The following is a 13,313-nucleotide window of genomic DNA, read 5'->3' on the forward strand; positions in this document are numbered from 1 at the left end:
AGCCTTGGGTGGAGCACTACCATGGAGCACAACCTCACTCTTGCTTTGCCCTCATCTAGGACTCTGTGAACAACCTCTGCATGCAGTATGAGGAGAAGGTGCGGCCCTGCATTGACCTCATCGACTCCCTGCGGGCCCTGGGCGTGGAGCAGGACCTGGCCCTGCCTGCCATAGCAGTCATTGGGGACCAGAGCTCAGGGAAGAGCTCTGTGCTGGAAGCACTGTCAGGAGTGGCCCTCCCCAGAGGCAGCGGTGAGAGCTCCATGCTTATTGCCTTGCTAGACTGTGGGACCTGGAGCTCAAAAGATAGAAGCAGATCCCCTCCCAGTTTGGGCACACAGCAGAACAAAGGTCAAGGTAGTCTTCCTCTTTGGCTTGAGGGCAGCCTTTCTTCTGTGCAGCCTAGCCGTTTCTTCCTCCTCTCACAAGGGTACCAGTTTTAGGGTTTGGGCTTCTCCCATGCAGCTTCCCAAGCTCTCCATGAGCCTAAGTTACCTCCTTTGAAGCTCTTTATCCAACAGTCACTGTAGGGTCCAGGCGCCCAAACAGGGGTGGGGGTGGGGCAGCTTTCAGTCCATTGCACTGCTCCATTGTACATTTTGTGAGTCACTTGAAACCTGCAGTTTGCAGAAGCCAGGACTAAGTGGGTCAGGTTCCTAGACCCTTCCTTTGAGGTGACACATATCCTTTGGAGAAGAGACTGGTGTCTAGGTTAGTGTTGCTGCTTAAATTCCATGACTGTGGTGGTCATCAAGTGCTCAGGGAGAGGTCAGAGCAGACATGGTCCGGGGACCCAGTTTAAATGTCATGGAAAAGACAGGAGTTGGAAGGAGACCATAACAGGGGGCAGGATAAAGTAGGCTGAGGGGCACAGTAAACAGGATGTAGGGGTGGGTGGGGCTGATGAGAGATGTCTGGTACCCTAAAGGTCCCACCAAGGTCCCCACAGAGCTGAGGGTGCCATACTAGGAGGAGGGCTCACAGGGACCGCATCTCCTAGGTATCGTCACCAGGTGCCCACTGGTGCTGAAACTGAGGAAGTCAGAACCAGGAGAGAAGTGGAGAGGCAAGGTCATCTATGACGACATCGAAGTGGAGCTCTCCGATCCCTCCCAGGTGGAAGAGGCCATCAACAAAGGTTGGTGTCCCATTGTCCCTTATCCTCTGACTGCCTGTCAACCCTGCCTGGAGTCGGAGGAGAAGTGTAGAGTCATTCTGTCAGGACCCTGCTCCAGCACACACAAACACACACACAAAAATGAGACCCCTTCAAACCTGCTGTCACCCAGGACCCCCGGGCAGAAGAGACTCTGTATTCCTTCTCAGTAGCTGTGGCACAATACCTCCCAGGATGCCTTTCAGGTGGACATACTTTCTCTCCTGGATTCAGAAGGCTTTCGTCTATGGTAACCTTTTCCTATGATCCTGGGAGGAACATTATTATGGCAAGTACAGGTGTTGACAGAGAGAAGCAGAGTGCCACAGGAAAGAGCCAGAAATGAGACATATGGACCTGTGCCCCAGTGACCTACTTCCTCTAGCGGGGTTCCACCTCACAAAGTGTCTAGAAGCTTTAATTATGACCAGCTGGGGACCAATCCAACTTTTCAATACAGGAACCTGTGGGGTCATGCATAGCCAAGACATGCTTTCCCAGAGTTCCCTGGAAGAAGATCCCCTCCATCTAGCTAGTCTAGAGTCCCTCAGTCTATTCTCCCTATCCCACCCCACAAAGCTTAACCAGGCTTCCTTTTCCCTCCTCTACAGGCCAGAACTTTATTGCTGGGGTAGGGCTGGGAATCAGTGATAAACTCATTAGCCTGGATGTCAGCTCCCCAAATGTCCCAGACCTGACCCTGATTGACCTGCCTGGGATCACCAGGGTGGCTGTGGGCAACCAGCCTGCAGACATCGGATGGCAGGTGAGACTCTAGACTCCACTCTGACCCACACTGGGCTGCAAGGGGCACTGGAGTATGTCCAGGGCTATGTCTAGGACAGACCTTGTGGAGTCGGGAGTGAGACTGAATGGCCAGGATTCACTAAAGAGGGGTGCAGTCCATGGAAGCCAGAGCCTGAAGCAAGTGGATGGCCACAACCATCTCACTCTCAATCTGTCTTCATAACTTCACCATCTCACTTTTTACAGATCAAGAAACTCATCAAGGAATATATCAAGAAACAGGAGACCATCAACCTGGTGGTGGTCCCCAGTAATGTGGACATCGCCACCACGGAGGCACTGAGCATGGCTCAGGAGGTGGACCCTGACGGGGACAGGACCATAGGTGAGGAGAGTGGAGATAACAGTGGTGTGTGGGTGCCAGTGGGGATACATCCCCTGAATCCAGATGGACCAAACTCAGAGCACAGCCAGGATCCCACTGAGGTGGGAGGAAGCAAGCCCTTCATCTTGTCTCCCTGGTAGGAAAGGCATGAGGAGTCAGAGGTGGGCAAGCGTAGGGAGGAAATCATATTTGCTGAGACTCACTGGCTGAGGATCCATGGTAAGGTCCACACAGAGCGAAAGGATAAATAGCTGTTGTCTCTCTGCGTGGTGGCCATGGAGAGGTGCTAGGAAGAAGCCTGCATCTGATCGAGGGACTGAACTGTGTCTCCGTGTACTTTGTATGGATTCTTTAGCTACCCTCTCTATCTCACAATGGATTATGTCTTAGGATTACTATTGCTGTGATAAAACACAATGACCAAAAGCGAGTTGGGAAAGAAAGGGTTTATTTCCACCTCCTCTTCCAGGTAACAGTCTGTAATAGCTTGAAAGAAAATGACCCTGAAAGGGAGTGGCACTATTAGGAGGTGTGGTCTCGTTGGAGATAGTGTGTCACCGTGGGGGTGGTCTTTGAGGTCTCTTTTGCTCAAGCCTCCCTCGGTGTGACTGTCAATCAACTTCCTGTGCCCTGCAAGATATAGCACTCTCGGCTCCAGCACCCCGTCTGCCTGTCAACTGCCATGCCCCCATCAAGATGATAATGAACTGAGCCTCTGAAACTGTAAGCCAGCCACCTCAATTACATGTTTTCTTGATTAGAGTTGCTGTGGTCATGGTGTCTATTCACAGCATTAAAAACCCAAACTTAGATGCAGTCTGTCACTGTAGGAAGTCAGGGCAGGAACTTAAACAGAATAGGAACTTGGAGGCAAAAGCTGATTCAGAGGCCATGGAGGAATGCTTCCTGCTCTGCCTGCTTTCTTGTAGACCCCAGGACCACCAGCCCAGGGATGGCACCACCCACAGTGGTGGACCCTTCCCCACCAATCACTGATTCAGGAAATGCTCTACATGATTGCCTACAGTCCGATCGATGGAGGCATTTTCTTTCTTTTCTTTTTTGCTCTTTTCTTTCTGTCTTTTTTTTTTGATGGGGTTGGTTTTTTAAGACAGGGTTTCTCTAGCCCTGACTGTCCTGGTCTTGGACCTCCAGTTGTAGACCAGGCTGTCCTTGAACACACAGAGATTTGCCTGCCTCTGCCTCCCAAGTGCTGGAATTAAACACATGAGCCATCGTGCCTGGTTGGAAGCATTTTCTTAATTGAGGTTCCCTCCTCTAAGATGGCATTAGCTTGTGTCAACTTGATATAAAACTACTCAGAACAGATAGGCAGTAGCCCTTGGCTGCTGGTGGCTGGTTCTCACCAGTGTGTGTTCTTTAATCTCAATGCCTTCCCTGTAGGGATCTTGACCAAGCCTGATCTGGTGGACAAAGGGGCTGAAGACAAGGTCGTTGATGTGGTGAGGAATCTCGTGTTCCCCCTGAAGAAGGGCTACATGATAGTCAAGTGCAGGGGTCAGCAGGACATCCAGAAGCAGATGACCCTGGCTGAGGCCCTGAAGATGGAGCAAGACTTCTTCAAGGAGCACCTACACTTCAGGTGCCTCCCCCATACTGTTCCATGTAGTGAAAATCACTAGTCAAGAGCAGACCTGACATGAGGAGTGTGTGTGTGTGTGTGTGTGTGTGTGTGTGTATGTGTGTGTATGTATGTGTGTGTGTGGGGGGTAGTTTGTGCATGCGAAGGCACCACAGTGCTCATGTTGAGAACAGAGGACAACTTGTGGGAATTGGTTCTCTTCTTCCATCATGGTGGACCAAGGGATTGAACTCAGCTGGTAAGAGTGGGAGGGAGGCACCTCTACCCAGTGTATGAAGATCTGAATCTGTATGCTCTGTGTATATTAATGTGCATAAGCATTAATGTATGTACTCATACGTGTAGACTACATGGATGGGTGTGTATATGCTAAAATTTGTATTATACATGGAACTGTGTGTGTGTGTCTACTCACATGTCACACACCACAGAAAGATATGTGTGTATACTTGTGTGTCACACATAGAAGGTGTGTGCATGTGTGTTCACATGGTGCTATGATAACATAGCTGTGGTTGTGTACATATGCTTTATCGAGATCAGATTTTACTCTGATTAATAATGTGCTGAGGGGGATTACTGCAGCCCATTGTGGAACTATCCTAGCTGGTTCCCCTGTATCACTGTACAAAACCATCTCTGGGTGCTTCATGAATACTAATCTCAAGGTTCATTGATAGTTCCCAAACTGGCCCTGGCCTCCCCACAGCAGACTGCAGACTTGTGTTTTGGCTGAGTCTAATGGGACCCTCTCTCCTATTCCCTCAGTGTTCTTCTGGAGGATGGGAAGGCCACAGTGCCCTGTCTGGCAGAGAGACTGACCACGGAGCTCATTGCACACATCTGTGTAAGCCAGGGAGGCTGTGCCTTCATCAAGCTAAGCTGGGATTGGGACGGTTCTGGGCACACAGCTGGTCAAGATCTCTTTGCGCAGACATGCTGTGTTTGGGAGTCAGTCACTCCAGTATCTGAAGGCTTTGTGCTGGCTCCTGTTGCTGTCACCCTTAGGTTCTGGGTGGCACAGCTGTGAGACCCTCATTCTGGAATTGATCTCGAGAGTTTGAGTTCAAATGGCCTCTTCAGATAGAAGCCACGTTCACTTTCTCTGACCTGGTGGAGTCTGCATCTTAAACCCCTTAGTTCTCAACTGGGGTGTTGAGAATACTCAGCACATGTGGATTTAGTGTCCATACCTGCGTGAGGACTGCTGTGGAAAGAACCCGGCAGTGATCTTCTTTCCCTGGGCTCTTCCTGAGCTCAAGGTGTTCCTGTGGCCCCCAGGATGCAGGTGGAGATCAGGGCATCTGCAGGGCACCATGATCTTGAGTGACCCTCTCTGGTCCTCCTTGATGCAGACAGAGGCAGGCCTGCTCTTGCTGAGTTCTGTGCCTTGAGAAGTCTGGGGACAGCAAGCTGTAGAGATCTGTTGAAAATAACACAAGAATTGAAGGATCTCATGTTAGTTCATCTGTTCTTGTCTCAGAAGCTACTAGAAGATGCTCTGTGTAGGGTCTCTGCAGAGTTCATGTTTAGATGTGTAAGGAACTGTCTCTGGGTGGTTCTTTTAAGCATGAACCATATGTAGTGGGCAGTTTTACAGAGTTGTATGCCCAGTGCAGGTGTGTGGGTAGACCTGGGTGGAAAGGGTGTCTCTAAGGCACCACTGTGCACCAGGGAAGCCTTCAAAGGCTGTCAGAATGTCACAAGCATGGGCAGGAAATCCTGTCTGCCAAGGTTCACTGGTCGAGGAGCCATGGGAGGTCCACACAGATGGGGGGATAGATAGTTTGTGTAACAGATAAGATTCTAAGTGATCGGGGTCTCCTCTGCATTCCCTATCTATATGTCTATGTCCCATTCATTTCTTTTTACTTCAGAAATCGCTGCCACTACTGGAAAATCAAATAAAGGAGAGTTATCAGATTGCAGTCGAGGAGCTGCAGAAGTACGGCACAGATATACCAGAAGACGACAATGAGAGAACCTTCTTTCTAATTGATGTACGCTATCACTTGCGACTTGCCATGGAGGATTCCTGCATCACTACCTTACAGGAATCTCTTCTGTCTCCAGTCTCCTAAGATGGACAGAAACATATTCTGTCCATCGCTAGTATTACAAGAGTGACCAGCACTAATGGATGAAAGCAGGGGAGAGCTGGTGGGGACTGGGGAGCATGAAGAGAAGGAGAAGGATTTCCTGGTGCCAAAGACAAGTCTCCTCATTACTTCATGTGGCTCAACACCCCTCATGGTATGAGCTTCATCTATCCACCTGATCGTTGTATGTGAATTATCTCTTTCACAGAAAATTAACGCCTTCAATAAGGATATCACCGCTTTGGTACAAGCACAGGAAACCATATCAGAGGGAGAGAGTCGGCTGTTTACCAACCTGAGAAATGAATTTCTTAAATGGAATTATTATATTGAAAAACATTTTGAAAACAGTGAGTATCCATTTGGGTTAGTGTAATTGATACTGTGGTAATTTGAATTTGATTGCTACAGTCAAAAGACCGTCTTGCCTACAGTTCCAAGTCAAGGCACCAGAAGATGAGGGACTGGTGAGGGCGTCATCTCTGCTCCCAAGATGGTACTGTCCAGCTTGGTCCTCACGTGTGGAGGGCCAAGTGTGGGGGATGAGAGCCAGCTTCCTCTGGCCTCCATTGGGAGAACACACATCCCATCTGTGAGGTGAGGCCAGCATGTCCTGGTCACTCTTTAAACGCCTATCTTTCAATGTCAACACAGGAGGGATGAAGTTCAACTTATGAACTAGGGGGGACATGTTCTTCCACGGCAGTGACTCCAGGAAGCGTCATGAACCTGGGATCTGGGGGAAACTTTAGTGTGTTATGCAGGGGATCAGAATGGCTGGAGTGTGGACACAGGAGCCGCATTTGATCTTCTTTGAGTCACAGACCCCAAACTGTTTCTGTTTCTTAAGGATATCTAAAGAAAAATGCGGGTTAATCACCCCAGTTAATCATGGGTTGCAGAAGAATCTCCTTGAATAGAGAGAAGATGGACATGGCGTATGGTCTGGGTAGAAGTGGGCAGACAAAAAGCACAGGCACAATGTAGAGGGGCTGGAGAGAGGGAAGCGTGTGACGGACTGATTTTGATGACAGCGACCGTTCCTCAAGAGGACAGAAAGCGGTCAGAAACAGGCAGTTTGGGTCACAGCAGAGACCTGTGATTTGCTAGAAGTCGCTGGCATGCCCACTGTAAATGGGTGAAACTGCACATGAAATGCCAGCCTATACCTTTCCCACGGAACCACTTTCCCTCCCGAGATAGGAGAGAGGAGCCTTGGGCAGGCTCTGCTCCTGATGGGATGTCTCTCACAGAAGTTGTTCTGGAAGCAGGGAGAGGAGCTAACCATTTTGCTTCATGTACACTTGGGCTTTCTAGGTGCCTGTCTGCTTCCACCGCCTCCTTCTCCAGTGCACTTTGACCCTTCTTCTCTGGCCAAATGCAAATGGACTCATAAACCCTCTCACAAGGTCGTTTCCTGGTTTCCTCTTAATGTATTCTGCTGTGGTCTCTGGCTCTGTATTTCACTTTGTCTCAACTGAGAGAAGTGACCTTTGACACAGTTTTTTTATTGTAGTCTTAAAGGAACATAATCACCATTTATTTCGTTTCATTTTTTTTCTTGGTACTCATCTTTTCAGAAAGACCAGAGTTGGTTTTATTTCTTTAAAAAAAAAAAAAATCCTGCAAGATGGTTTCTGTAAAAACAATACTTTTAACCCTAGGTTCTGCTGAGATATGTAGCCAGATCAAAGTATTTGAAAGTCAGTATCGTGGCCGGGAGCTGCCAGGGTTTGTGAACTATATGACGTTTGAGAACATCATCAAAAAGCAAATAAAAGTCCTAGAGGAGCCAGCTGTGGACATGCTACACAAGGTCACTGGTGAGTGCACACAGCGTCCCTAAGGAACGCTGTACAAGGCCATGGAGGTTCGCTGTCAGAGGCCCTCCCATTGTCTTGGTTGGTCCTCTCTAAAGCTGGGTTTTTGCAACCCCCTCAGACAATCACAGAACTTGGGGCCAGGCTTCCCTGACCTTGTGTACTGGGTGGGAATTACAGAGGAGGCAGAGGGTTTGTCACTGGGACTGGGGTGTAGCTCCCTCCTAGCACAGAGCATTGACACTGAGTGTACGTGAAGAAACGGAAGCAAATGGAAGTTTTATTTTTAAAGGCAAAAATGGGTAGGATTACGTAAGATTTCAGATTACAGTGACAGGAGAGGAGGCTCATTGAGCAAAATGCTTGTCTTGAAAGCATGAGGGCCTGAGTCCCTTCCCTAGAACCCACATAAAAGCTGAGCATAGCAACATGCACTTATGATCCCAGCACTGTGGAGCCAGAGATGGGGACGTTGGGGGGCTATCTGAGGCTAACCAGTCAGCCAACTTGTTCTACTTTCAAGCTTCAGGCCAGTTAGAGCCCTGCTTCATTTTTTTTTTTTAAATGTTGGATAACACCTAAAGAGAGGCATCAGAGGCTGTGCCCTCACTTCCGTCAGGTGATCATGTCTACGACCCGTCCTGCATGACACCTAGGCTTTAGTGGCTTAGATGACAAATTCCACAGACAGAAGAGGATTCTCCAGAGTAAAGGGGCTAATGTTAACTTTCTGACTCCCGTAAGTGTCTCTTGGGTTTATTTCATGTAGATGGCTGGGCACTTCGGGCTCACAGACAGGAATGAGATAGAGGTGACAAGTTTTAGACAAGGAATTTCTGTATTTATAATTTGCTAGAAACATCCTTCGAAGCTAGTTGCGGTACAGGGTATAATCCATGCCAATAGATAGCGAGGTTCAGATACTTGCAGAGTTCCTCAGCCACAGAGCGCACCCTCCTCTTTACAGGGGAAGAGGACAAGGCAGAGGGAACAGAAAGGAAACTTTGTAGCCACATTAACCTCGCTCCCCCAGTCCCAGTCTATACAAAGTACAGACGGTCTTGTCAATATTAAACTTTTTTTTCCCTCTTTCATCAGACATGGTTCGAAAGGCCTTCATAAGTGTATCGTCAAACAATTTTGGTGACTTTTTTAACCTCTTCAGTGCTGCCAAGGTAAATCAAACTACATATTATTTTTAAAAGAATAATAGATAAGCACGATTTCTTTGTTTGAGACCATCCCAACCCCCTTGTGTCTGTTCAGAGAAATGAAGACTCAAGTTTATGTGTGTTTGTGTCTTCAAGACAAGGTTACAGTTCTTCTGGTTAAAGCAGTCATGAGACGGGGAAGAAGGGGTGGGGGAATGAATTCAGAGGTGAGATGTTGAAACCCACAAGTCCAAAGAGCATTGTTAGGCAGGAGCATCGTTCTGTGCAGAGGAAATGAACCTATTCCTGATAGCCCACAGGCACATGAAATATAATAAAAACCCATCTGCCATTCACGGAATCCCTTGACAGATGTTTATCTGTGACCAGTGTGTAGCGAGGGCAGCTTCATGAAGGGCTGGCTTTGGCTTACAGTTTAAGGGAATACAGGCCATCATAGCAGGGATGCTGCTCAGCTCTTCCTCCTTTGTATTCAGTCCAGAACCACGAGCCATGGGATAGTGCTGCCCTCAATAGGGTGGGCCTTCCAATCTCACTTAGTCAGACCTCTCTGGAAACACCCTCCACAGTGATGCTAAATCCAGTCAAGCTGACATTGAAGACTGACTATTACAGCAGGTGGCGACCCACGCCCGGCTCAGGCTTCCCCTGGTTTCCAGCCTCAACTGGTAGGGTGGCATGAATGAGCTAGTAAGGGGGTACAGGGGCTATTCCCAGCTGATACCTGTGTTTGTTCTTGGGGGGTGGCCTGATACTTGTGGATGGACCAGGTGTCCTGTGATCTTATTCTGCATCATGTGTTTCTTGACGGCTGTTATAGTAAACTTCTAGTCAGACTATATCTGGATCACCAGCCCACAAATAATGACACAGAGACTATTAATTATGAAAGCTTGGCCATTAGCTTAGAATTTTCTCCAACTAGCTCCTTTAACTTAGATTAATTGATTTATATTAATCTACATTCTGCCACCTTATCTCTATACTGCCCATCCTGCTTCCTCAGAGTCTGACTGACAATTCTGCCTTTCTTCTTCCCAGTGTTTTCTCTTTCCCCGGAAATCCTGCCTAACCTCTTTCTGTCTAGCTATTGGTGATTCTGCTTGCTATTACACCGATCCTAGCAACGCATCTTCGCACAGTGTACAAATATCCCACAACAGGCTGGTGACTGTTTTTCTCTCCTTGCAGTCCAAAATTGAAGATATCAGATTAAAGCAAGAGAAACAAGCTGAAGCACTGATCCGACTTCACTTCCAGATGGAGCAGATTGTCTACTGCCAGGACCAAGTTTACAAGGGAGCCTTGGAGGAGGTCCGAGAGAATGAAGCCAAGAAACAGAATAATAAAGTGTTAAACCAAAGTACTTTTCAACATAATTCTCAACCTCCTCAAAAGGACTTGTCTGTCACTGAAATGACCCAGCACCTGAATGCCTACTACCAGGTAAGTGTGGGAATCGTCCAGAGCCACTAGGTTTCCAGGCCACTCCCTCTTCTTCAGTATACTTTTCTGTGTAGTGTTTTGTGTGTAAATTAACACCACCAGGGATTCCTTCTGCACAGGGAGTGTTAACTGACCTCCAGAAGCCTCAGCCACAGGGTCAGCTGGTAGTCTCCAAAAAACCGCTTCTACAGTACCAGCCCCAGAAAGACCCAGCTCAGTCGTGGGAGGGCTATTTTCCCAGTCTTTGTTTGTTGTGTTTTATGGTTGTGAGCCTAGCCTTTAATGGCTGAGCTATCTCTCCAGCCCTGTTTGTTGTGTTTTAAACAGACATTGTCTTTCTAGAGTTTTAGCAAAGTTCCTAGGATTTTCTTGTACATCTAAAGTCACTTCAGATCTTTATTTATTTATTTCTTTAAAGGTGACATCTCATTTTGTAGCCTAGGCTGCTTTGGAACTTACAAGGTCCAGGATGGCCCCAAACTCCTGGGAGTCCTCCTGCCTCAGACTCCAAAGTGCTTCAGAATTTCACTACACTTCTGACCCTCTAGACTTCTTAACCTTCAGTATCAAGCAGGTTCAGGTATTGGCATAGATCCTGGAGACTGTTCTGGCCCTCACTCTGAAAGGCCCTGTGGCCATGTGCACCTCTGAGCTGTACACTGGGTTTCCTAGGTACTATGCTGCTCCGTAGGTGGCCTTTCCGTGTGTCAGGGACAGTGTGTCCCCTTAGGGTAGTTTCCGAGTGCACCATGCGGCTTGACTTCCTGGCACACTATGACTTACTTATCTTCTTTGCACAACACAAGCCTTTCCATGTCAGCTATTGTTTGGTGCAACAATTGAGAGACATTAGATACCTTTGCATTGCCACCATGCCCTTCCAGAACTTTCCATCTGCCACAAACAGCATTTTCTCCATTAAATACCCGCTCTAGTTCTCTCACACTCCCCAGCTGCCATCTTTATACTTTCTAGCTGGGAGTCTGCTCACCCCAGGGACCTCTTCATAGTATAATCACATCTGTCCTTCCTATTGCCTTATTTCTCAGAGCATAATATCAAGGTCCCTGCATGTTGTAGAAGTGAGGGGTTTGTGTCTGCAGGCATCAGCTGTTCTTTCAAGCTGTGGTCCTCTTACCTAAAGTGTCCACATTTGGGTGTCTGAGGTCCTTATGCCTCCAGAAAGCCCCTCCCCCCCATTCCTGATATGTCTTTTCCACGTCCATTTGAAGATGAGTCACATTCCAGCTGTCTTTGGTCCTAAAATATATCTATGTTGCATGCCATCTTGCAATATGTCCCTGAACTGCCAACTAGGTACTTGTGATCTGTCTTGTTTTTATTCTGGCATCCTTTGATAAGGTGAATTGGCTTAACCATCCCCAGAGTGCTGGGCTCATGCTATCCCAGGGAAGGAGATTGAGTTCCAAAGAAGTACTTGCCTTGTAGAACCATCAGTACTGTATGTCTAGGACACCACCCTGTCTCAGGAGAGGGAGAGTTGGGCAGAACATCCTCTCAGATAGAAACCAACTTTCTTCAGGTAGCTAGCCCAGAACTCTGCCTGGCACAATCCTGCTCCCTGTCACTGAAAGCTATGAGATTTAATGAAGACGGATGAGTGATTCTGTCAGCAGAGATCTGCCATTTGGAAATGGAGTTGGGCTTTCTGCGGACCATCTTCCAGCTCATTTTACCCCTTCCTATTGAAGGGAAGCTGGTAGGGCAGAATCCCAACAAACTGATATCTGTCCAGGTCATGTTCTACTTGCATGCTAACAGGTCTGAGACCAGGCCAGTTCTGCCCACCTGCTAGGGTCTTCCCCTTTGGAAACCTGGGTCTATCTGGCACTCATGGCTCTTTCCACTTTTAACCCTTCTGTGTCCTGTCCCTTCTTCTAGGAGTGCGGAAGGAGCATTGGGAGACAGATCCCCCTGATCATCCAGTTCTTCACCCTACAAACATTTGGGAAAGAGATGGAGAAAGCCATGCTTCAGCTCTTACAGGACAAGGCTAACTGCAACAGGCTCCTGGCTGAGCGGAAGGCTACCACAGAGAAGAGGAAGTTCCTGAAGAGGCGGATCTCAAGGCTGGACCAGGCTCGGCACAAGCTTGTCAAATTCTCCTAAGAGTGAGGCTTTCCCGTCTGCCCTGTATGTCTGTGGCATGGCATGGAGCAAGTAAGGGTTTCTTTGAGGAAGAAATACCTCAGCCCTGCATTCCATCAATGTTGTATAGTCTGAACCTTCTACTTGCTACCATTTGGAGTTAGCCAAAAAAGAAAAAGAAAAAAAAAACCTAACAACGACAGCAAAACTCCAACAAATAAACAAACAAAAGCTCCAAAACCCTTAGATTTCCATTTCCGTCACATAAAGGAAGCTGCAAGGGGTTAAGACAAGAGACCTAGCAATGTGGCAAACTTTAGAAATAAATCTGTATCTGCTCATGTACATGCGTGCATGTGTTTCTCTCTGTGTATATCTGTGTTGTGTAGGTTGAAGACAATCTTGGGTGTCGATCCTTAGGTGCCTTCTACTTTTTGAGCAGGATCTCTCTCTGGCCTGGATCTCCGCACCACCCTGCTTGCTAACCCCAGCCTCCAAGAGAACTCTAGTTTCTGACTCCATCTCACTGTTACTGAGATAACAGTCGGGGGCCACTGTGTCTGGATTTGTATGTGGGTTATGAGTATTTGAACGCAGGTCCTTATGTCTGTAACACTGATCCATCTCTCCAGTCCTACAAAAGGGTGTTTTTAAAAAAATTATGGACCACACCACTGAAAGTGAGAACCTAGAGACTTTAAGGCATCCTTCTGCGTCTCAATTTTCCTTCGAGCATGACAGCCAAGCACAAATGTGCATAGAGAATTTAAACATGA

At 47.8% G+C, this 13,313-nt stretch overlaps 1 protein-coding gene across 1 annotated transcript in view; it reads left to right on the forward strand.

Moving 5' to 3' along the window:
- The window catches only part of LOC101984826 (interferon-induced GTP-binding protein Mx1), a 20,244-nt gene extending 7,366 nt beyond the window's left edge, over window positions 1-12,878 (forward strand). The window contains exons 4-15 of the mRNA XM_013354817.2: window positions 60-252; window positions 1,001-1,138; window positions 1,768-1,922; window positions 2,150-2,288; window positions 3,693-3,891; window positions 4,660-4,738; window positions 5,769-5,891; window positions 6,199-6,340; window positions 7,655-7,813; window positions 8,909-8,985; window positions 10,174-10,428; window positions 12,331-12,878. Coding sequence (XP_013210271.1) covers window positions 60-252; window positions 1,001-1,138; window positions 1,768-1,922; window positions 2,150-2,288; window positions 3,693-3,891; window positions 4,660-4,738; window positions 5,769-5,891; window positions 6,199-6,340; window positions 7,655-7,813; window positions 8,909-8,985; window positions 10,174-10,428; window positions 12,331-12,558 — 1,887 coding nt within the window. The 3' untranslated portion in view covers window positions 12,559-12,878. The remainder of the gene's footprint in view (window positions 1-59; window positions 253-1,000; window positions 1,139-1,767; window positions 1,923-2,149; window positions 2,289-3,692; window positions 3,892-4,659; window positions 4,739-5,768; window positions 5,892-6,198; window positions 6,341-7,654; window positions 7,814-8,908; window positions 8,986-10,173; window positions 10,429-12,330) is intronic.
- Window positions 12,879-13,313: the final 435 nt, after the last annotated feature.

The sequence above is a fragment of the Microtus ochrogaster genome, unplaced genomic scaffold (assembly GCF_000317375.1).
Source record: "Microtus ochrogaster isolate Prairie Vole_2 unplaced genomic scaffold, MicOch1.0 UNK72, whole genome shotgun sequence".
NCBI classification, from domain to species: Eukaryota; Metazoa; Chordata; class Mammalia; order Rodentia; family Cricetidae; genus Microtus; species Microtus ochrogaster.